We start from the raw sequence: 26074 nt of genomic DNA, 5'->3' as shown, positions 1-26074 counted from the left end.
TTTCTACATGTCTCCAGGAATGAAGACTTGTTTAACAAATACTCATCTAAGAGTGTGCAGCATATTTGTGTTCTAGAGCAGTGATAAAAAAGTATTTCTCAGCTTTATCTGATTTTATTTGTCCTGATTAGGCAAGAACAAATAAGCATCTGTAAAAATGACACCAAATATATAAATTGTCCAATAGATTTTGTAAGTTAATGGAATGTCCTCGGTTATTTAAAAGTCCACGAAAAGAGTTACTCACAGGAGCACGGCTGAGAGAAAGACAGTGGCATCTCTGAGGGTCCTTAGCACAGCTTGGCTTCTTCACTGCAGTCCTACCTCCGGTAAATATTCCACCCCAATAAATAGGCCAGTGAACCATCCTCAAGGCCACATCCTGTAAAAGGCAAGAAAAAGGAAGATCAGGAATAAAGGTAAGGACCAGATGACTCTTCAGCCTCATGGCAATGATGACGCATGGAATCAGTATGACCTTTTTACTTGATTTTGAGGCTACATCTAGGGACCAAAATGAAACTACAAATCATTATATACATCTTGCCTGCATCAAATAATTCCATTCCCAGCAAAATTTCTATGTCCCAGACTTTCACTACTTTTATTTATTTATTCACTTATTTTAGGATACTTAAGTGTTTCTGTCACTGTGTCTTGCTTAAGGTCACATATGTATGTCACTGTTTCTGAGCATCAAAAAATAAGGCCATAGGTACTATCTTCCTTCAGAACAGTTCAATATTTGCATTTTTTTGTTGGCCATATCCAGAGAACACAGTAAAGTGTTGGTTTCTGCATAGTAGGCACAATAGGGCAGTAATGTATGGGGCAAATCCAGATGTGTAGAAGACTTGCGTGTGTGTGTGTGTGTGTGTGTGTGTGTGTGTGTGCTGTAGTTGTTGTTTCAGTATTCTTTTCTTTTTGTAAATAAAGTACTTTCATTTAACAAAACATCATATAAGGTCATCACATTACAGCTTAAAATACCCTAAGTCACATATTTTCAGCAAGGTTTAACTTATACAAATGTAGGTTCTGTCTATGGAACTCGACCAAAATCTAATCAGGAAATAAACTGACTGCATCTGATGACAATAGTACTACAATTAAGCATCGGGTCTGGTCAGAACAAGAGTTCTTTGAGTAGAGGAAGAGATACAAGTGAGGTCTGCTGTTGAGAGAAGCTGGTTCTTTGGTGAAGAATGGGTCAAAGAAAATCAGAGAATTTGTTTGGAGCACTGACAAACAGTGGGTAGAATTTTCTTCTATCACTGAACCCTGTCATCACACTGATCTAACCAACAGAGAGGACTTGGCCAAAGGGCACTCAAGAGGCCGTGAGACCCAAGGATTATTCTGAGGAATGATAGGATACAGAACAGACCCAGCCCCCTTTATCCTATAACTAGGATGACCATGAATTCCACATATATTGCTTATCTCTTATAAGCACAGGTAGGGTCCCAAGATAATGAGTTCAAATGCCTCATTGAGAATGAGAGTATTTTAACAGAGAGTTAGATGCTCTACTTTATCATTCTAATTCATTGAGACCAACTGAACACACCAAGGCATTTTTTCATTGTTTTAGTAAGAGCATGTCAATATTTTATAAATACCCTTAATTATCAAATCCCAATACCAGCTAGCTTCCACAATACTAGGTTTCCATACAAACTTTATAAAAATTTTTCATTTACTTAACCTTCCTTATTAACCTTCCCTTCTCTTGACCTTCCTTCCCCACATTACTTAATATGTCTTCTTCCCATTATTTCCCTGCCCCTTAATGCCATATGCTTTACTATTCCTTCCCTGTCTTGAAATATTGCAACTCATTTCATAGGCCTTTGACAGTTTTATGAACTCTAAATATACTTCTTTTTAAACCCTCATATCTAAAAGTACAAAGATAGGGACCTAGAAGGGATAAGTTATTGGTTAAGAGCATATACCGTTCTTCTAGGGGACCTGTGTCTGATTCTCAGCACTGACTTCTGACGGCGTGAAACTTCCTGTAACTCCAGCTCCAGGGGAATCAAACTCCTCTGACTTCCATAAGCAACTTCTCTTATGTGTAGATACCTACACTCTAAAACACATATTAACATAACTAAAAATAGTAAAAAAAATGTTTGAAATTTTCAAATCTAATATATATGTATACATATATATACATACATATATACATATGAAAGAACATTTGCCCTATGTCTTGTGGGTCTGGGTTACCTTACCAAGAATTATATGCCCAGCTATATCCATTTTCCTTCAAATTTTATTATCTTTAGAGCTGACTAAAAATTCGTTGTGTATATATACCACATTTCTTTATTATTCATTGGTTGATTAGGTGTAAGCTATTTTCACAACTTGTTTATTGTGAATAGGATGGCAATAAACATGGATGAAGAAGTATCTATGTAGAGGGATACAGAATCCTTTGGGTATACACCCAGAAGTTGTATAACTGGGTCATAATGTAGATCAACGTCTATATTGTTGATAAATTTCTACATCAATTTCCATAGTAGCTACACTACACTATATTTTCACTATGAGGCTACCTGAAAAAAAAACTTGCCTTCAAATTTGGAGACCCTATTTCATGGACTGTGACTCAAATTGCATTAAAAAAAAATAAAGAAGTAATGTAACAGCATCTATCTCCCTCTTTCTTGATTGTGGAAGCAATGTGACAAATCAGTGTGACAACCTCGATACAGTGAACAGATTCCACTTAAATACAAGCTACCAGAATCTTCCTTAGAAAAGTCACTCTTGTTAGTCTTTGAACACAGTAGAAAATCTAGAATTTGTACAAAAGTCGTTACCCAGAAGTCATTGGTCTTCACTATCTGGAGGCATTTCCCCAGAGCTGTCTTGGTACAGGAAGTTAACGATGTCTGTACTTGCCAGGAGTGAATGGGAGAATGAGTCCATCTTTATCTACAGAACCTGGATTCTTATGGATGACTGAGTCCAGGCTAGCACTATGACTACATCCTGTTTATCACCGATATCTATCTGCTAAAAAGACTCAGGGTTTTGTGATCAATATTAAAAGTAAAAGCTCTAATTTCCCATGGCCATTTAAGTTCTTTGAGCAATAGTTTCCATTTGTGGTATGTATCATATCTTCCATCAAGATAAACTACCTCAAATTTTATATCTTTCAGTACAGAGAGCACACTGTATAACATATTTGGTAAACATGACAGCTCTCTAATTTTATCAGAACACATTTATCAGAATATATATATATATATATATATATATTACATGTGTAGTATTGTAACAATATTAATTGAAGAACAAAAAACATAAATTTGAGGAGGCTTTTGCAGATGTACATGGGAAGGGTCAAGGAAGATTAGGGAAAAGGAAATGCTGTGATTCTATATCTCTTTATCTATAGCCATTACATTCTGGTGAATTCTAAGATTCTACACAGTTTTTCTTCACAGTGGTGATTGCATTTATTTCTGTGCAAAAATATTTAATTTCATATAATACCACTTGTTCATTATTGGGATTATTTCTAATTACTAAGTCATTTTTTATATAGTTGTTACCTTTATGTTCAATGTCATCTTGGTTTTTTTTTTTAGATTTCAGGTCTTTCATACATTATTACCTACTATTGAATTTATGTATTAATTTTTATATATAGAATGAGAAATATAGATCTCAATTCATTGTTTTAAGTTTAGACAAAAGTTTCATCCACAGTATTTATTAAAGGACTTATATTTCTCAGTTATATGCTTTTTATTGCTTTGTTAAATATTAGATGGCTTTATATCTGTGGATTTACATCTTGGTATTCTTTTTATTTGTTTATTTTATTATATTGTTTTTTTTTACTAAGGCTGTGTGTTTTATTTGCTGCCTGTATAGCCTGTATATATATATATATATATGTATATATATATATATATATAATGTATGTGCCTATTTCCCAAAATAGGCATTGGTTTCCCTAGAAATGAAGATACAGGTGGTTATAAGATGCTGTGTATGTCCTGGGAATTGAACTCCAGACCCCTGGAGAGTCATCATTTAACTGCTAAGTCATTACTCCAGCCTCGCATTTAATTTTTAACACTATTTTATATTATTTATATATTTGTGTGCATGTGTGGAGACTATTTTGTTTGAGGTCACAAGAGGCCTTCTTGTCATTCACATGGTTTGTAACCTCTCCCCACAACTTAGATAAAGCTCTTGTCAGTCAGACATTTTGAGCCTACTATTTGGTCTGTGTAGTGTCCATCATATGTGATATCTTGCATTATTAGATCAATTGATTACTACTCTTCCTTTCTTTCTCTTTTGATAACATGGCTATTATCCATGTGATAAACACAACTATTTCTTCAAAGGTTGATTTATAGTAAAATTAATAGAAGAAAGTACACACACCCACATTGGAGAGGGAATGGTTCTCATTATTATTTGCTAAATCTATGTAATACTTATGGCTGTCACAACTCTCCTGTGAAAACTTCAATTTTAGTTATGTGCCATTTTGAGTATAGGCCTTTCTCCCTCACACCTGAGTGATTAACTGGAAGACTAAATTTCATGCTTTATATAAAATGTGATAAATTTCATTTCTTGCAATTGAACTGCGATTTATAGTCACATTTCCTCCCTAGTAGTCATCTCCAGTATTGAAAATAAACATATTGACAGGAAGATGGGTAATTGAATGGCCATGGAATTAGATGCTTTTGACCAACAGCAATTTAGATATAAAGCCTGCATAGATTTTGTCACACACACCTGCCTTTGGAAGAGAAAGGGCTGAGACACACAAAAGAAGTACATATGTTGGATACATTCAAGAAGAAATAGAGAGGCTGACCTTAGTTCAGATGATGGGGACTCGTTGTATCTAATTGATACAGCCAGGGGAGGAGGCCAATTCAGATGAAAAAGAAAAAGGCTTTGAGGAAAGCAACTGCTTTACTTAAACAGTTGACTGATGAGCATCAGGAATTCCTACTATGTGGTAGGAATTTGCTGGTTTCTGGTGTGAAGAGTGGTCTAGTTTTGATTTTTTACGCAAGCTCTAGTAATTCAATGGATGAAGAAATACGTTGATACAGTGAAGATGTCATGCAATCAAATGAGAGTTGAAAAGACATTGGAAAGAAAGAATGGGATTAAAACTTATTATACGTTTCTAAAATTTAAGGTAGTTTCAGGTTCTCATGCAGTTTGGTATCCTCACAGCATTTTAAGTGGGGGTTTCTATTGCTGCGGCAGAACTACAGGACTAAAGCAAGTCCAGGGGGAAAAGGTTTATTTCAGGTTACTGTTTACAGCCCTTCTGAAGGAAAAATGTGGAACACATGGCGGAAATCTTGAGGGAGGACTTGAAACTGCAGGTGTAGAAGGACTCTGCCTACTGGCTTGCTCAGCATGCTTTCATAAGGCATCCCAGACAGCACGCCCAACAGTGGCAGCATCAACCATTAGTCAAGAAAATGCTAGGCTGGAGATATGGCTCAGTGGTTAAGAGCACTGGCTGCTCTTCCAGAGATCATGAGTTCAATTCCCAGCTCACAACCATCTGTAATGAGGTCGGCGCCCTCTTCTGGCGTTCGGGCATACATGGGGGCAGAATGTTGTATACATAATAAATAAATAAATCTTAAAATAAGAAAAGAAGCCAGGCGATGGTGGCGCACGCCTTTAATCCCAGCACTTGGGAGGCAGAGGCAGGCTGATCTCTGTGAGTTTGAGACCAGCCTGGTCTACAAGAGCTAATTCCAGGACAAGCTCCAAAACCACATAGAAACCCTGTCTCAAAAAACAAACAAACAAACAAAAACAAAAAAAAAAAAAAAAAGAAAAAAAAAGAAAATGCTCTTGGTCCTGCTTATAAGAAAATATTACAGAGGCATTTTCTCAGCCTAGGATCTTCTCAGATTATTCTGATTTGTGTCAAGTTATTGTCAAATCTAACCAGGACACTATCTTTCATACCATTTGTTTTTACTGGATGAATATTTATTAGCCAAAATTACAGCTAAGTTTATCATTTTATATGTCATTTTTGGATCTTTTACATGCTTAAAACTTATCTGATATTTTTACCTTTTATTGAAAGTAGATTCTTTTTTATATAACATATCCTGATTGCAGCTTCCCTCCCTCTAATACTCCCAGTTCTTCTCTACTTCTTACATTCACATATTTTCTGTCTCTCATTAGAAAGAACAGGCTTCTAAGAGATAGCAAAAAAAAAAAAAAAACCCTAACTGTATAACAAAATAAACTATAATAAAATAAAAATCATCACATCAAATTTGAACAAGGTAAACAAACAGAAAGTAAATTAAGGCACAACAATCAGAGACCTACTCATTCCCAGACTCAGTAGTGCCATAAAAATACTAACTGGAAAACTAAAATATATAAGCAACGGATCTGGTGCAGGCTTGTATAGGCTCCATGCTTGCTGTTTCATTTTCTGTGAGTTCATGAGAGCTTTGCTCAGTAGAAATAGAGGATTTTATTCTGCTGGTGTCCTCCATCCTCTCTGGTTATTGCACTCTTTTAGTCTTCTCTTCCACTCCCTGAGCTCTGAGTGGGAGGGATTAGACGGAGACATCCCATTTAGAGTGTCTGTGTTCCAAATCTCTCTCTCCCCCTCCCCCCCCTCTCTCTCTGTGGTGTGTGTGTGTGTGCCTATGTTTGTTTGTTTGTGATATCTGATTGATTGTAATGTCTGGCTGTGGGTCTCTTTATGTGTCCCCATATGCTTCAGGAGGAAAGTTGTCCGATGATGGTCAAATAAGGCATTAACCTATGAGCACAGCAGAATATCAAAAGGCATTAATCTATGAGTATGACAGAATATCATTAAGAGTTATTTTACTTTCATTTTTTTATTTTAAAACCAATAGTATTTAGTTTTATCCTAGGCCTCTGGTTATCAGTTTCTTGGTAACCCATGCAGTGTTGGGTATGGGTTCTATCCTCCTGTGGAGTAAGCCTTCAGTCACATCAAATGTTTGTTGGTTATTCCCCAAGCTTTGTGTCACCATTGCTCTAAGTGGCAACCTTCACAATGGAAAAAAATACCAACTACATATTCAAAAAGAGGACTAATATCCAAAATGTTAAATTAACTCAAAAATTAGGTATCAAAAATCCTAAACAATACAATTTAAAGGTGGGTTTCTTAACTCTCCAGTGTTTCTTTCTACTTCTCTTTGTGTCTCTTGCTTTCTTTCTTTTCTTTTATTATATATATACATATGTATCTATACACATACTATAGAATGCATATATATATATAATATATACATATACATATCAGAATATAACCCACTGGGTCCATTTAGTGCTTCTTCTGTGTATATATTTTAGGCATGACTACTTAGTACTGAATAAGTTGTTAGGGTATCATCCCAGGAAAAGGCTAATTCTCCTTCTTTCAGTAGTTATTAATGACCTACAACTTTTAGTCTCAGAGAGGGAATTTTGAGATTTTTTTTCTACTCATGCTGGCACGTCAACTAGTATTGATATCACTTGAACCTAGTTTAGGTATCCTTTATTGGTGATATTTTATATGTGCAGAGAACCTTTCCTACATAAGAGACACAGTCTCTGCAACAAACAACCTGGTCCTCTAGATCATATTCTGTTGTCTCTTCCAAGTTGTTTCTTGAGCTTTAATTGTTGAATTATGTTAGAGATATGTCCTGAGTGGAATTGTGTTAAACTTCACAATCTGAGCATTTACTAAACAATGAAAAATTTAAGATAAAAATGTTAATTAGTATGTATATATTCTATATGTACATTAATAAATAATTTTAAGTATCATGTTTATTTAACTGTATTATTTAAAATTAATAATCAGATAACTTGTGAAAGTTTTAATGAATTACAAGTAAGTTTAGGAAGTTAAATTTTATCAGTCCGGAATTGAGAACAATCATGGCAATTGGCCATATTTGGGGTCTTACCTTGAATTTAAGAAAATATCTTTTAAATTATATTTAAGGACTTTTACTCAATATATTTTCTTAATATACTCCATACTTTGAAAAATAATATTGGGTATTTGAAATAAAATATTGGATCATGAAAAGATGAATGAACAAACATGTGAATAAAAAGTCAGAACAAATGCAAATTTGTTGGCAAGAGTCACATTTTCCATTTGCCCTATGTCGGACTGAGACCTTATCTATTTTCTCTGACACCAATTGACCTAGAGCAAAAATATACAGTAACCAAGCAGAGAGAACATACTCTCACTTCTAAACCAGGCCCCTGTTGAATAAGGTCTAGTAAAATAAATCTTAAGTAATAAGTCCTACCACATTGGGGGCTATAAAAAGCTACATTATTGTCTCCTCGATACCCAACAGAGGTTTTTCGTGTAGTATTCATCTGTGGACTGCATTAAAATTGAATATTTGTCTCTTGGATTTGTACAATATGCTCAGAAGGTGTTGGCTTGCTACAAGTATAGTCAGGACAGCAGAGTTTTCCTCCGTGACAACTTTCAGAGCATTCTGTCCAGTATATTTATATTTCAGAAGCATTTTATTAAAACAAATTGAGAAAAAAACTATGAAGTCTCTGCATTCATTACAAACCTGAGGTTCCTCCGCTGACTTACTGTATTGCGTGGGTCCTGGCTGAGCTTTTCTTTACCTATGGGATGTCCTGTTGGGAATTTGGCTCATCGTGCTTCCTCATCTCCGTTGCAGTGCAATGAGTGCAATCAGCACTCATTGGAAATAGGAGAGGTGCTGAACATTTTAATAAACTTGTCAGACAAGAAAATGTTGGGTGACTGGAATAAGATGAGGGAATCAAAAGAGAAACTCATGAGTAAAACTAAACATGAAGGCATACTTAATGTAAACATAGAGACAATTTATGGGGTGCCCATTGTGACACTCAGTTCTTATCTCTTTTTTACTGTCCTTGATGTTGACTGATTTTTGATTGATTTTGACCACAAAAAAGTCTAATTATCAGGAACAGAGTACTTGTCTGTCCAGTCTTCCTATCATCTATACATTATCTATAGGCCTATGCTGCAAATGTTTAAACCATTTCCAAACACTTTAGGCTTTCTGAGAAACTACACTTTTTCTCTATGTTGAGTCTGCTGCAGTTTAATGTAGTTCTATTTCATTCACCTGATTCACAGCTATGAACTTCTCCAATTAACAATCATAGTGCCTTGTGCCAGCAAACACTGACCTCCTGAAAGCAAGATCAGGAAATCAGCGAACTTCCACTCATCCTATGAAACCATTGTAACTCTAAGTATTTTTTTCTTTCAATTAATTTATGTTTGTAAATCTCTAAAAAACGAGTGGATATTCCCCCATTTACCTTGTTACCTTGTTCCGCTTCTCAGAGGCTGCCGCTTTGTTTTTTTACATGAAGGCACAGTATGTGCCCTTTGGTTCCTGGTGATGGAGATGACCTTTCTGAAAAGATGCCAGAGGCAAGTAGGTACGTAAAGATATTCTGTAAATTTCTATACTAAGGCTACTGAGTATATGTCCTGAGAGAGTATGATGACTTCAACAAAAAGATCCTTGAGCAAAAGCTCATCAAAACCAGATCCCCATGGCACCTGAACTCTCCCATAAGTGGGGGTTTGACACCAACAGCATTAGCAGTTTCCCTGATGTAGAGAAACAGAGCTATGCTGAGGTTCATTCATCTGAGGTTGCAGAGAGTAATAATACCTCTGCCAGTATCCTCAACTGTTGGGTTTACCTCTGTGCTTCTGTGATAGTAATTAACTGTATTGCACAGTGAAAAATAATTACTTATTCACAGTTGCACAGATATGCAGTTTTAGAGATAGACAATTTCCTACATTTCAGATTGTTATCAGAAGATTTGAAAGTTTCAACCATTTTTACTTTAACTTTTAGTGGTCTTTTAAAGTCATCCAATGTAGAAATTTTAATGTCTTTGAAATTTATTGTGGATTCTCAGTCATCATATCCTCCAAGAATTGGTTTTTCAGTGGCTATGCTCTTTAATAATTTGATTCTTAGTGTGAAATATTTGCATTTTGACAAGGACAACATATTCAATCTGTCACTTTTACCTCCATGCCTTCTTGCAATAAACACATGATTTCCCTGTGCCTAATAGTGAAAATGTGGTAGATAAGGTATTGAGAAGAATAAAAAGGCCTGGCTTTGATAGTCCACAATAATAAAGTCATATTTCCTTCCTATTTGGTTGGTAAAGATATGTATGGGACATCTTCATGAACCTTGGGCCCCATATCTTATCATTAGTCAGTTACTCTCAAAAGCTTAGCTGACCATTTACCCTTGGTCTCTAACCTGTGACTGCTGTAAAGGGTTCTTCTCTACAACCTAGGCATACGCAGAGCTCTATAAGAAGGATTGGCTGGCACATCTTACTGATTTAATATGGAAAAGAAATCTTTTAGTTATCTGGAATCTCATAAGGTATATGCTTTTTCTTGTTTTATCATACCAAATTTATATATTGCCTCAGGTATGATTAAGTCAAGAAGTTGTTGGTTACCAGAACTATCATACCAGAATTACACTGGCAGACATCCCTTGCTGTACTTGCTTTCAGGATTAGCATAAACTTGAATACCCCTATGGATGGTAGTTCTTGAGCAGATTCCTTTGTGTTTTTAAAACCATGAAAGCCAGTTACCATGGAGGAATATTTCAGTTCAATCTCAAATTACATAACATGATTTTTTTTCATTCCATGGAACAAGATGGTGAAGTATCTTCATCAGTCAAGCCAAAACCTCTTGTTCTGAAATATTTACAACAGTAATGTCAACTGTCTGAATGTTGCAAAGGTTCTTAGAGACTACTGCTATTCACTAAATAATAATGATGTGATATACTCCAAACAGTGACATTTCAGTCAATAACTTTATAGCTGCCAGGAGTGCTTTTTCCTGGATGTATGTGTAACATTTCACAAATAAATCTTTCATGATGTCTTCAACTTTTAATCGATCAGCTTCATTTTCTCCTGGTGGTTGGTTTACTAAATGAATAAGAAATGTAGATTTTGATTTTAAACGATAGCTTTCGGGAGGGTCTGCAGACTCTCTGAAGGCCTAGGACTTTCTGTTTCATGAAGTTGTAGAATGGATTCTGAATTTCTCCTACATCTAGAACCTAGCAAAAATTTTATGAAGGTTGAGTATGTATGAATATTTCTCATTCTTGTATCAATTTCTTCCTCTGAAGATCTTAGTTCAGTATAGTAAAATGGTTGTCAGGTCTTACTTTTTTATCTATCTATAATCCACAATTATTCTTCATGAACTGTTGCAGTTTCTGTTAGTGAGCCTCAACCAAGGTTGGTGGAGTTAAGTCAATTGACTAAGTGGACTAACCAGGAACTAAGAAGCCGTAGACACATTAACACATGTAAGAAAGAAGTCTCTAGAATTGTTCTTGATTGGGCCTGTATCCAGGAGCAACTACTCTTAATGAGTGCTTACTAAAAAGGAATGGAGCTAGAGAGATCATTTCCTCCTTACAAAATAATTTTCATGGAATCAAAAGATTGCCTAACTGTTCTCAAACATTCTAAATATTGTTTTCAGTGGATATCTTGTATTGCATATCCTCCAGCAACATTACTATATTTAGGACAAAATTATACATAAGAATGTGCTAGAGTCGTTGGCCAAGCAGTGTTGTTAAAGTTGGTTAAAAGATGCAGAGATGGCCTAGACCATGTCATCACACTGTGGGCCTGGTTGTACCATGTTTTTACCAAAATCTCTTGCTCAGTTGACTCACAGTTGGTTCAAGAAATGACAGAGAATTCAGTGAGGCTTTAACACGCAGGTTGGAAAGCAATGTAGAACCTGACGGGTTTTGAAGGTCAAGATGAGATAACATGACAACTAATAATATTCAGATCTGCAAATCCAAGAGGCTTTTGTAATGCTTAATGGATAAAATTGTGTTAACAGTTCCTATGCACACATAAGTACACTTAACCATGTGTATGCAATTCAGTTCAAAACATTCTATGCAATAATGAGTACATTCTAAGATATAGATATTAGTAAAACAGATTCTCTGCATGGGGAATTTATGGATCTGCCGCAATGTTACTTGGACTGTAAATTTGTTTATAATTTATCTACCATATAGTGTGAGTTTCTTTAATTGCTTCCTTCCCCCCACTCATTTCCAACTTTTTTTCCAATAACTCATCAAGGAATATTTGTGCTGACATAGTTATGGTTTTACCTATTGGAGTGCAGGTCACCTAAACGTGGCCATTCCCTTCCTTCCCTGAAGCCATTAACCATCAATAACTCCTGAGTTAGGGGGTGGACCTCATGTCACTTCCCCACTACGTGCATGAATGCTTACAATCTTGTTCTTGCACAGGTAGTTCTTATATAAGCAATCACAGCTACAGTGAGTCAATGGGTCCTACAACTTCCAAAAGACAATGATTTGCTCTGGTACTTGACACACTCTCTCTCTTAATAATTTTTCTGCCCGCACTTCCAAAGTGATGTCTGATACTTGGGATTTTCATAATATAGATATCCCACCGCTAGGTAAGCATAACACTAATACTTGTTCTCTGGACTTTTATTATTTAAGAATTGCTTTGTTGTCTGATTGCGCATCCTTTGGGTATATGCCCATCAGTGGGATTCCTGGGTCCTGAGGTAGGTTGATTCCCAATTAATTGAGAAACTGACATACTGATTTCCAAAGTGGATGTAAATGTTTGCATTTTCACCAGCAATAGAGGAGTGTTCCACTTACTCCTCTCCAGCACAGACTATTATTGGTGGTTTTGGTCTTGGCCATTATGACTGGTGTAAGATGGTATCTCAGAGTCATTTTGATTTACATTTCCCTCATAGCTAAGGATGTTAAACATTACCTTAATTGTCTTTAGGCTATTTGAGATTCTTCTGTTGAGAATTCTGTTTAGTTCTGTACCCCATATTTAATTGAATTATTTGGAATTTTGATGTTTAATTTCTTGAGTTCTTTATATATTTTGGAGATCAGTCCTCTGTCTGATGTGGTATTGGTGAACTATGTTCAGAGGAGCATTATTCATAATGACCAGAACCTAGAAACAACCTAGATGCCCCTCAGTCAAAAAATGTATAAGGAAAATGTAGTACATTTACACAACGGAGTACTACTCAGTGGTAAAAAACCAATGATGTCTTGAAATTCGCATGCAAATGGATGGGATTAGAAAAAAATCATCCTGTGTGAGATAACCCAGACACAAAAAGATGAACATGGTATGTACTCACTCATAAGTGGATACTGGCTGTAAAGCAAAGGGTAACAAGTCTATATTCCGTGACCCTAGAGAAGCTAAGTTACAAAGTGAACTCTAAGAGAAACATATATAAATCCACCCGGAAAGGAGAAATAGACAAGATTTCCTGACAAAAATGGGAGCATGGGGATGGGAGGAGAAGGGAGGGCAGAAGGGAAAGAAGATGAGAGGAGGGGAAGGGTAGGAGAACTTGAGGCAATGGGATAGTTGAGATGGAGGAAGGACAGAGATGAGAACAAAGAAAGCAATATTTTGATTGAGGAAGTCATTATGAGACTAGCAAAAACCTGACACTAGAGACATTCCCAGAAATTCACAAGGATTACCCCAGCTAAGACCTTAAGCAAAGAGGAGAAGGTGCCCAAACTGGCTTGGCACTATAGTCATATTGATAAATATCTTAAATGTCACCATAGAACCTTCATCCAGTAACTGATAAAAACAGAGGCAGAGACCCACAGCAGAGCACTGGGCTGAGTTCCCAAAGTGCAGTTGAAGAGTAGGAGGAGTGAGAATAAGAGCAAAGAGATCAAGAGCATGATGGTGACATCCACTGAAACAGTTTTATCTGAGTTATTGGGAGCCAGATAGGGAAGGAATCGGCATAGGACTAAACTAGACTCTCTGAATAGCTGGGGCAAACTGCGTGGCCACTGGCAGTGGCACCAGGATTCATTCCTATTGTTTTTAGTGGCTTTTTGGAACCCATTCTCTTTTGATGGATACTTTGTTCAGCCTAGATATAGAAGAAAGGGCCTTGGATGTTCTTCTAAGCAATATACCTTAGCCTTTCTGAGGAATAGAGGTGGGTCTTGAGTGAGGGAAAAGGTGAAGGGAATGGGAGGAGGGGAAAAATGGAAAGTGGGATTGGTATTTAAAAGTGAAAAAAAAGTTTTTTTTTTAAATATTAAATAAATAAATAAAACTGAATCGCTTTGCCAATTGCATGAACTGTGAAAAGGAAATTCTCTAATAAGGCCCAAGAGCTTCAGGTAGTCTCTGAGTACAGAGGTCAAATATTAGAATTAAATTTAAGATTGAGGAGTTTATTTGACAAGAGGTAAAAGCTATATTTAACTGTGACTATATGGATAAGTTTAGAATGCAGCTAAGAATTATGCTGGCCTATTAAAGTGGTGGCTCCAGGTGAGTGCAGGAAATTTAGGTACAAGTATAGGACCAGCCATGACAAGCTCAATATGGACCTGAGATTCAATTGTTTACCTGAAGGCAATACCTGGTTCCAAGAAAGACCACAAGCTTAGACTACCCAGGAACAGACCATCCAAAGGAAATTCCTAATGTTCTAACCTTTATAGATAGGCTCACCTGCCAGCACACACCCATCGCTTTTCACCAGGACACCCCTAGACAAATGTCAGCTAAGCAGGGGTCCTGAACCTTAGAAATCCCTCATCCCACCTTTGCTACTATAAAAACCCAACCATAACTGAGCTCGGTGCTCTCGTATCATTCCCCAATATGTTGGACACACGTGGGAGAAAGGTCCAAGTTTGCAAACTTGTGTAAGAATAAAGGGTCTTTGCTTTTACATACAGGACTCAGTCTCCTAGTTGGTTTTGGGCAACTTTGATTTAGGCATAACACAAGAATAGGCACTCACCAGACTAGGCCATATAATAGGGTGTACCAGTCTGCTGGATCTAAAGAGGTCCTAATGGCATGGAATGATATTATAAGGTCTGATGGACCAAATGGACTACTATTGTATGTAGACTATGAATCCTGTCCCAAACCTTGAGATTAGAAAGGAATAGATTTGACTCCTAAGACTAGACTGTACTGCAGAGTGTGGTATCATGTGGTCTTCTATGAGGAGTGTAGTTTACTGTGATTCTAAAGTAAGTAGTAGATTTTTCCATTTGCAATTTAAACCTCTTAAAAATATTAACACATTAACTACTAAATGAATAAAACTTACAAACAAGTTTTCTTTTTAAGTTTTGTCATATAAACATTTATTTTTCTTTTAAATATCCCCATTACATTAAAGCATACTTTCAAAATGTATAAAATTAAGACTATTTAAAAGGGTTCAGCATCATGAGTTATCTCTAATTTGGGGGTATAAGCACACTTCACTTTTAACAAGTATCACACAACTCAAGAGCTGAAGATAAGTGTTAACCATATTCATGTCTTCACGTAAGCAATAAGATAATTTACAAAGAGCAAATAGCCGAAACTCTTCATCAGGTGATTGGAAGTCTTCAAGACCCGTCAGGACAGCGTGCTTTACAATCTCTATTTTTCCATAAGTCTAATGACCAAAATGGCAATCAGTCAGTAATTATTTATACAGTTTGTGTTTGCTTTTTCTTTTCTTTCTGGATATCAATTTGAATTTAATGAAATGATAAGGGTTTAGGAAAAATACTACTATTATTCTGTAAGCTAAACATAGCAATAAAACATTATGATAAGTAAGAGCACCTTTCAAGCCTCATCAGAGATGTTTCTTCTGACAGTCAAGAGTAATTAACAAAGACATCCACTACTGGACAATGTGCAGAGAGTGAGAGAGACTTTGGACAACTCAGCTCTTTATCAAACTCCTCCCTCAAGAATCCACTATTTACATGGATGAGGAAATGGAAAAATTGTAAGAGACATAGATGGTGCTAAGTCTTCCAGACACCACAGGACTGATAAAGAATTAAACTCACAGAGACTGTGACAGCATGCACAGGACGTGTACAGCTTCAAACCAGACAAAATCCCAGCACTGAGAAAGGGAACTGGATACAGAGTCCTATCACTAACCAGAGAGTTATTAGCAATTGATGTCTTTTGAAAAGAGGATAAACCAGTTCTTCCAAAAGAGTATCTTTGGGCATATTGACCATATTCTAGGTCAGGATCCATGCCCAGGAATAACTGGCCAAAACATAACATACTCAAAGGGATTTTTACTTTTTTAGGGGGTGGACTTTTATTTGGGGTGAGTATTTTTTGTCTTATTTATTCTCCTTTTCATAGTTTTCTAGTCTTTTTTGATTTCTGTTTTTCGTCTTTTGTTTTTTATCTTGTTTTATGAGAGAGGGAGGAGGTGAAAGAAAGAACCTGAAATTAGGTACATAATGTGGTAGAGAAAATCTGTAAGGAGTTGGAAGGGTAAAGACTGTGATAAAATATATTGTATAAAAAGTATTTCATATAAAATTAGGAAACAAATATCTGTTATCACAAAGAAAAATATAAGAATATAAAACTTCCATCATAGGCACAGATTTTCATGTGTCAAAAACTTGCTACTATAAGTCTGTCAGTCATCTAAAAGTAAAAGCAAGATCCATGTACACATTTTCTTTCATTAAATTGGCTTCAAATGAAATCTGTCTTTTTATTTTTCTGATGATGGAGGACCAGTATTTCCAACTTGAACATAGACTTGTGTTTGATTTTGGTAATGAATACTGATTGGCTAGTGGTGATTTAATGGGAACCTCCAATGCAATAGTCAGAGCAATAGATGTTGTTCAAATTACTGGGGAAAAGTTATACTTTAATCTCTTTCCATTAGTTCTGAGACAGTTATAAGACTGGGTGCCAAAAATGTGTTCTTGCAAAGTGAGGTGTTTCAACATTTGATATTCATTGCAGAAGTCATATCATTCACAAATGAGGAAGTAAAGGTAAGAATAGTACTCACCTTGTTGAGTAGTCTCTTGCTGTCCTCAAAAAGTTCTGCATTTTTTGTCCTAATGTCTCTGGCTATTGAGAGGACAGCATCGTGTGTTCCTGGTGTACTCTCAAGTATGGTCAGGAGGTTGTGAAGAGTGTCATTCCAAGCCTGTACTCTACTGAGTATCAGTTTTGAGAAATCTTGAACCTAAGCAGCCATGTTTCAGCAATTGCATGAAGATAAAGGAAGTAAGGAAGGGTTACTTTCTGTTTTTAGTGAGACAAACGATTTAAATATCTATTTGTTATTTTTATGATCAGGTAGAATGGTTTGGGGACTAAAAATAATATAACACTGTAAAGATGATTAACCTGTCATCCAAAAATTTATATATGTATCTCTTATTTCCAATTACCCATTTTATTGATCATGTTTTGTTTTTCATATGAAACTCTGCCCTCTGACCCCCCTGTTAGTACTTACACATTTCAGGGGAACCCCATAATTTTCTGGGGCTTAGTTGGTATATTGATTGAGGGAAAATAGACCGCACACAGGGTAAAGGGCAAGAAATTTAACTTAGATTCATCACACAAAAAAGTAGATTGTTCACAATCATAATTTTTTAGGCTTTATTGGGATATTAATAAAAACGTGGCATTAATAAGTGTGGTTTCTCAGTCTAGAACACTCCCTCTCCTATCCACTAGTACAACAAAATATGTAGTGGAACATCTAAGGGAAGAACAATGGAACAATGAGATGTCATTGTCTTTAACAGTGTAACAGTATCAGTAGAAATAACAGAAATTTGACTTTCCAGTGTGTTCTAGGATCTTACATAACATTCATTCCTGGTTTAAAATGTTTTTTTGTGCTGATATGTTTAGCTACTGTACTGACAATGAAAAGAGTAGAGAGGTTTCCAGTGGACATGGTTATGGAAATTAAAAAAAAATAAGTGAAGGAAAGGAATACAGTCTCCTGGGACTATAGCTGCATATGAATAAAGACTTAAGACTTGAGTTGGATGGAGCCTGACACCCATTCTGATACAGAAGGCTGATGGTCCAAGTTCCAAGAAATTTTCAGTGCCTCAGTCTACTTGCATCAGTTATCTTTTGTGAATGTTAATAGCAGCAAAGTCAACAAAGCATGTTGTGGAGTGCTTAGCTGTGGAGTACCTATCTAAAATTTTTTTTTCTCTCTTCATTTTGTCTTATTATTTTCACATGATAACTAAATCAGTTCATTTGAAAATAAGTTATAGAAAATACTAATTAGGAAAGATTCAAACAGTTATAAATTGGAGTTGTAGTGGTATATAGACCTCATAACAACTGGGGGCATGGTTCATTCTGAAAAACATTAAACAGTGTTTATTGTCCTCCCTTGTTCAGGTTCTTACAGTTAAGACAAGGAAAAAAATCATCGAAATTGTGAGAAAATGAATAGGAAAGTAAGAAGCAGAAGTAAATCAGTTTGAGTCTTGAAAATCAAGAAGACTGAGTATGGTAGTCAATGGTTTAAGAGTTCTCACGAGGGAGCCGTTCATTAGTAACATACAAAGAACACAACTGTGCATGCATTTATTAAACAAGCTCTAGTGGTGAGATGTCATTAAAATGAAACCCTCTTAATGGACAATTTATGAACCTGTTGTAATATTACTTAACAATTGCTTGTTTTGTTTATGTAATATCTAAAATGATTTTGCTTTGTTCATTCTCACTCTGTGGCCATGATGAAGTAAAGTTAGTCTACAGCTTCAGCTCTCCCGTATAATAAATAAATAAATAAATAAATAAATAAATAAATAAATAAATAAATAAATATAAATATAAATAAAAAAATCAAACTAAAGACTCACAGAGATCTTTTGGATTTCATCCATGTTTCTTGGTGTTCTGATGGAGTAATTGTGGCAGCAAGTGAGAGTTTTGACCAGAAACTCCTGATCCACAAAATACTCAAGCATCTGTATATGTCAAAATAAATATTCAGTTAACTGGAGTCTGGAAAATAAGTCATTGAATCCATAACAAGAATATTAATGCACTCAATGAAATCTGAATGAAAGCAAAGATTAAAGACTTAATAATGTGAACGCTTTGATACCTTTCTCCTGATTTTGTTCTTCATCTAAATGTCCAAAGCGCCAACCCTTTCCCCATTCATTCCTCTCTTACTTGATTTTGTTATTCTCCCTAAATGTTTCTTTATTGTTGGGAAGCCTTTAAAAAGTAACAAAATAGTAAATTCCAAGTGTCTTAGACATCATTTTTTTCCTGTAGAATCTGGGCCCAATGTCAGCAAACTGTTTCTAAATTCACCAATTTCTTGCTTCTTTTTAATCCAAATTGATATGTGTTTTTTAACTCGGTATTAACCACTGAACCTTCTCTTTATTCTTATATAATTAAAAAATTGTATGTTTTATTTCTATTCCAAGTTAAAATATATACTGGTACCATACAATGTTAATCATAAATCCTGACCAGAATTGTGTCAACTTTACAAAAATAGATATAACAAACTGACCATCTTTAGGAATTAGTAAGCAGTGAAATAAAAAAGCAACAAACTTTTTATTTGCATATTGATTAATATATAATCTTAAATTTTATATTTTAATTATACTATTAATAATTTATTTAAAACTGATTATCAGAAACTGTGCAAACGTTTAATGGATTAGCAGGAACGTTAAAAATTTGAAAGAGGGTCAGTAAAGAATGAGGAATGAAAAACTTATGAGTAAAAACACCATCATAACATAACTATTGCAAAGGAAAGGATACATTCTCCTGATACCCATTGTTTTACTGAAGCCTAATGTTTTCCTCCTTTATGTGAACTGACCTTGAACAGATAACAAGCAGTTATCAGGAGGAGAAAAACTATTTTTTTCCTGTCAAACAGCCCAATACTGTGTGAACTCTAACGCTGGTTCTCTAACAGAATTTCCAACACTGCGAGTTCCCGAAAAGCAAGTAGTGCTTACGAATTTGTCATATGACTCTGATGCTGAGGCTAGCTGAGTCCAGAGTGGGGTATTTTCCTACCTTTTGGCATTGTCTCCATTTAGATTGCTTCTCTTTCCTCCATCTAACTGACTACAGTGTATGTCAGCCTTTTGGATATCGGCCATGAACTAAGTAAAAACACGTCAGTATTAAAAGCTAGATCTGCATATCAGAATTCTTCTCTAGGCACAGTGATTTTAGTTTTATGCCACAACTATGATTTTTTAAATTAAAAAGTAAATGAATTTAGAGAAAATCTTTACCAAACCATTTCATTTTATTTTTCCAATCAGTTTCCCCAAAGCTTTCCCATTCCCATTTTTCCTTCTACTACCAGAGGCTTTCTTGTATAACACTCCAAGAATGTTGTATCATGATCTAGCTGTAGATGTGTGTTAGTTGACACTTGATATTCAATGCTTTCTCTTGTAAGTCCTGGTAATGTCATCAGCATGAAGGCTTTTTTGAGGGAAAAGCTGGGAATAAGTAAAGTACTTACGAATTTGTCATATGACTCCGATCCTGAGGCTAGCTGAATCCAGAGTAGGGTATTGCAAAAATAAAAATAAATAAAATAAAATAAAACTGTTAGTAAAGACACAACATGAATGCATATTTATTGCAAAAAAAAAAAAACAAAAGAGATTCTCTGGGTGTGCATATTTGTACTGAAGCCATGGAGGTACTAGTGTATCCTCCATGTCCCTGATTGACCTTGACCAGGTACTATACAATCCTCAGGATGACAGAGCCAGTTTCTTTTGTAATCCAGCTTTCACAGTGGATAAATTTGTACTCCAGAAACCTTTCATATTATTCCCAGAATTTAGGAGTTCATGAGAAGCTAATACGTTGTTGTTTTTTGCCTTTTTCCCTGCTTGAGTTATCACAGTTTAGACTCATTCTACCCATTTCTTGTGGCACAGTACAATGTAGTTTTTCTGCATTGGATATCTTCAGTGTGCTAAGGAAAGATGTCAAGAGAATCCAGGTTGTAGACGCAAGATCATAGATTTTTGAATACAACTATTAAAGCATTATATTGCAAGTGCAAAGATTTTTTTTTTAAGGAAACAACAATGATCAAGGGAGATGGACCTTAAAAACCACTCTATTTCTTGTAAACCAAAAACTTCCAGAAGTTGTCCCATTCAGATTCTGCTTTAAAGTAGCTGGAACTTTCTTTCACTCTTGGAATTTTATTACACGAAACTTGGATCCTTTCCCATGCTTAGTTCAAATCATTAACCTGAAGACTTTGGGGGAGAAAGGAGAAAGAAACAAGAGAGGTACTTACAAATTTATAATGAAATTTTTCGGAGAACTCACTTTCAATCTAAGACCGGATGAAGGGAATGAGAGAAAAACTAGTGAGTTAAAAGATTATTATCGATTCATAGTCATTACAAAAACAAACTCAGTCTTCTCGTGTACATTTCTGTACAGAAATCTTGTCTACTGTGTCTTCCTTGAAACTGACTCACCTTGAACAGAAAACATACAGCCCACTGGAACAGAGAATCTATTTGTCTTATGAATAAGTGAATAAACTTATGGGTTGTACTCTTTAAACAAGGATTCCCAGTCTTTAAAAGTTTAGGAGATCACCAAAGCCAGCTGGACTGTGACTGAAACAGCATGGGATAAAACCGGACTCTCTCATCATGGCGAACAATGAGGACTGATGAGAAGCCAAGGTCAATGGCAAGGGGTTTTGATCCTACTTCATGTTCTGGCTTGATGGGAGCCTATCCAGTTTGGATGTTCACCTTCCTAGACATGGACGGAGGGGGGAGGACCTTGGACTTTCCACAGGGCAGGGAACCATAACTGCTCTTTGGATAGGAGAGGGAGGGGGAGAGGAGTGGGGGGAGGGGGAGGAGAGAGGGGGGAGGGGAGAAGAGTGGGGGGAGGGGGAGAGAAATGGGAGGCTGGGAGGAGGCGGAAACTTTTTTTTTCTTATTCTCAATAAAAAAAATCTTCAAGAGAAAAAAAAAGTTTAAGAAACTAATACTTGTGTGTGTGATTTGTGTGGATGTGTGTGTGTGTGCATTTTGCTTGTTTAGTTTTTCCTCTGAACTTAACATCACAATTTAAATTAGTTTTATTCATTCCATGTGACTCCCTGTAATGCACGTCTCCTCTAATGTATATCTGCTGTGTGCTAAGCAATACTAATAGAGATTGGCCTCTAGCAAACAATGTAAGGAAGTCAAACCTCTTCCCTAGCTGTGTCTATTAGATTTTTATGCCACAAGTAAAAATTTAAGAAAATTTGAAGGTATGTTGGGAAAATTCCAAATCTCATTGAAGCCTTCAAATATCTTTGAGATTTCAGGAACGTACCCCATTCTCCTCACTTAATTATTTCAATAGCTGATACTTTGTAAATAGAAACATGAATTATTATAAATTTGGTTCATGATAACTATAAAAGGGTACAGAAAAATTTTAGACAAGGGGTTGCTAGAGATAAGTGAAGTACTTACATATATCTTACGCATTTCAGTGTTGAGCTTACTGATATTGTGCAAGAGTATCCTGGCATGATCAAATAATTCTTCGAGGTATAGGTTATCATCATTAGTGTCATTAGTACCCAAAGGCACAGAGGCCACATTCTCCCATAAAAGGAGGTTTGACACCAGCAGCAGCAGAATTGCCCCTACTAAAAGAAACAAAAGTCATTCAGATTCATTTATCCAAAATTATCAAAAGAAATGGCATCATCTTTACTCAGTGTCTTCCCCTGTGTGATCTGATACTGTATAGTGGTAGTAGTGAAAAAAGGCTTTTAAAATGAAAATGTAATTCCTGTTACATTTGGACAGGTATATGGTATTAAAACTTATTGACTTCCTACAGTTTGGGGTTGATATCAGAAATAATTGTGGAATTTTCATCATTAGAGGATTAAATTAATTGTCTTTTAGTTCAGTGTTATAAGAATTTATGAAGAGTTTATGCTGGTTTTCAGGTTATCCTTCCTCTAAGACATCATGTGTCCTTTAAATTTTGAGATTAATAAAGTTACATCATTTACCCCTTCCCTTTCCTCCACCCAATAACCCCATATATGTCTCCTTGCTCTTTTTAAAACTCATGGCCTCTTTTTTTCATTAATTGTTGCTATGAACCTATGAGTATGTTCTTTTATACATACATAGTTATATACGTACATATATTCTTAAATATATATGTGTAATCTTTATAAACGTTTAAGATTATAATATTCTAAGATTTCCAGGAAGGATCATTTAGTATAGATAGCCAATGGGTGTGCTTTTCTCTGAGGAAGACTATTTCTCCAACTGTCATCAAGCTGTGCCGTAGCTGCCTGTAGTTCTTGGTGTTAGGTTGGGCCTCCTGGACTTTACCTAATTTTTGTTAGAATACTTACTGCTTTTTTAATTTATTCAGCTCATGATTAGGCAATCAGGCTGGTGTGACTTCCTAGGGGTAGCTTCTGAGATTCCTAGAAGATTCAATCTAAGAATAAACTCCCTGTTCCTATTCGCATAAGCCCAGAAGTCATTGTGTAAGACGAGGAGGAGAAATATGAGCTTTGCAAACTAAGTGTGCAATGTGTGCATTTAAGAGCGTAGCATGGTGGTTTTCATTTTAATTTCTGTCTTGAAAAGAGTAAACACACGAGTGGCTGTTGTGTAACACAAAGGATGGCAAGATCCCTGTATGTAAAGGAACCTCTATTATCTTAGAGTAATAATTCTGAGTTTGCCATTCTACAAGTTTTAGAATGTCTTTTCTATAAAGTTGAACTTTCCAATAACTTTCTGGGTAGACTGATCCTGTATAATGTTATCAAACAGTATTGTGGAAAGGGAAAGCTGCTAGAATTGTTTTTTTCCCTATATCCTAGGATCAGCTGTGGTAGGATAGATTGTCAACACTATAGGCTCTCCTTTATGCATTGTGATTCAGTACACACCCAGGCTCTCTCAGCTATAACTGAATTTCAGGGAACATATCCACAGTTTTGAGACTCAGTGTCAGAAGAATTTGTTTCTTATAGAGATCAAGTTTTATCTTTTAGCACTTGACTGCAGAAACCCCAGTAATCTTTATATTATTTACTTGCCTTGCTCTATAAAACAATGTTTTAAATGTGTTTCTTTTTGACAATGAGAAGTGTTGGTATCATCATCAAATTATATTTTATAGGTGGACAAAAGCTCTACATACTGATAATCAATATATTTTAAGACATGAATTACCATGTAGATATCAAAATGAAAATTTAATTTGGTTTTTTTAGTAAACAAGTGTAAAAAAGATCCTCATGTCCAGTATATCTGATAAATGCAACTATAAATATTCTAAATAAAATTAAAGTACTTGAAAGATTTATTTATATTAAAATAACCCAAATTACACATATTGTAAACAATTAAAGCATCAAAAGGATTGTGTACTACATATTAAAACCATCAACTATTCTAAGAAAAATAAAAATATTAAGATAATTTTTTTCTTTTTTGAGCTCATGATAATTATATCCTTTACCTCTTTCCTTTCTTGACTCCAAAAACTCTTTTCTCTTTTAAATTCATGAACATTTCTCTAGTTGCTACCATTATAGACATATATACACACATGTCTTCAAATTACATATGTATATATATATGTATGTATAATGTACTCAGCCAGTAGAATATAAATTATATGTACGATTTTAGGGTTGACTCGTTGATATTGATCTAAACTGAGAAAATATTTCTTATTGTAAAACTAAATTTTCAGAAAAATCATAATGCTTTCCCTAATTCATCTTATACATATATAAATATATATGTATAAGATAATTATACATATATAAAAACATCTATAGTTCTTCCATTTATTAGCTGAAAAATATTCACAGTTTAAGTTGAGCACAAGGGGCTAAAGATATTGGTTTTTGTTTTAGAAAATCTAATTCTTAGAAATTTTATCAAGAATAGAAGGTAAATATGACATAGTTTCCTTTTTGAAACATATTTTCTGGATTGACCATTTTATAGCTGGTTGAAAAGATCCTCATCTGCAACCCTTGAAAACCAAGTCCCCACAACAAAAAATAAAATTAAGTTCATTCAAATCAAGCATCTCATAGCAGAGATCTAGAAACCAGAACATTGTACAGTCTAAATTTTACAGTTACTGAAAATTCAGTATAATCCCCTTTTAACTCATTCTAATCAAATGTCTCAGTTTCTGCAATTTGACTTTTTGATGTTGATCATTTCGTGTCCTAGTCTTTTGAGGTTGTGTAACACACTTATCACTAGATTTTGAAAAACCTTTCTATCTAGGTAGGTTAAGAAAGTCCACAAAGTCTCAGGATATTTCTACATGTCTCCTAGAATGAAGTCTCCTTTTAATAACCACTGATGCAAGAGTGTATGGTGCATTTATTCCTACCGAAACGATTAGAAAGTCTCTCAACTTTATCTGATTATACTTGTCCTGAATAGGCATGAATGGCAGTTTGTTCATTCCAAAAGGGACAAAAAAGGATATAAAAATGTGAATTCTCCAAATGATCTTGTAAGTCAAAGGGACATCTTAGCTTACTTAAAAGAACACAAGGAAAGAGTTACTTACAGGAGCATAGATGAAAGAAAGACAGTGGCATCTCTGAGGAGTCCTGGCACACCTTAGCTGTCTCAGTGCAGTCTCACCTCCGGTAAATAGTCCTCCTCCTATATAGACTGTTGAAACATCCTGAAGGCCACACAGTGCTAGGAGGCAAGAAGAAATAACATCAGGAATAAAGGTGAAAATCATATGACTCTTCAACTTCAGGCAGGATTTAACAACCTCATGACCACAATGATTCAAGTAGTCAGTATGACCCGTTTAGCTTATTTCAAGAATATTTTCTAGGATCAAAATTAAGTTGCAAATAACTATCTCCGTTTCACAAAAGTTAGTATGAATTCCATGCCTTAGCAAAATATCTGTGTCCCAGACTTCCACTTTTCTTCAGTTACTTAAGTGTTTCTGTCACTGAATCTTGGTTAAGTTGACATATTTATTTCACTGT

General features: G+C 35.4%; 1 protein-coding gene across 1 annotated transcript in view; it reads right to left on the bottom strand.

Moving 5' to 3' along the window:
• The window catches only part of LOC126501637 (uncharacterized), a 35060-nt gene extending 9358 nt beyond the window's left edge, over nt 1-25702 (bottom strand). The window contains exons 1-9 of the mRNA XM_050142391.1: nt 25633-25702; nt 22518-22696; nt 21326-21364; nt 20528-20560; nt 18873-18980; nt 17030-17209; nt 15422-15637; nt 325-382; nt 248-280 (exon numbers count right to left, since the gene is read on the bottom strand). Coding sequence (XP_049998348.1) covers nt 248-280; nt 325-382; nt 15422-15637; nt 17030-17209; nt 18873-18980; nt 20528-20560; nt 21326-21364; nt 22518-22696; nt 25633-25663 — 877 coding nt within the window. The 5' untranslated portion in view covers nt 25664-25702. The remainder of the gene's footprint in view (nt 1-247; nt 281-324; nt 383-15421; nt 15638-17029; nt 17210-18872; nt 18981-20527; nt 20561-21325; nt 21365-22517; nt 22697-25632) is intronic.
• Between the last annotated feature and the right edge of the window lie 372 nt (nt 25703-26074).

The sequence above is a fragment of the Alexandromys fortis genome, unplaced genomic scaffold (assembly GCF_014885135.2).
Source record: "Alexandromys fortis isolate MF-2015 unplaced genomic scaffold, M_Fortis_MF-2015_v1.1 scaffold_5, whole genome shotgun sequence".
NCBI classification, from domain to species: domain Eukaryota; kingdom Metazoa; phylum Chordata; class Mammalia; order Rodentia; family Cricetidae; genus Alexandromys; species Alexandromys fortis.
This window is presented reverse-complemented; position numbering and strand designations above follow the sequence as displayed.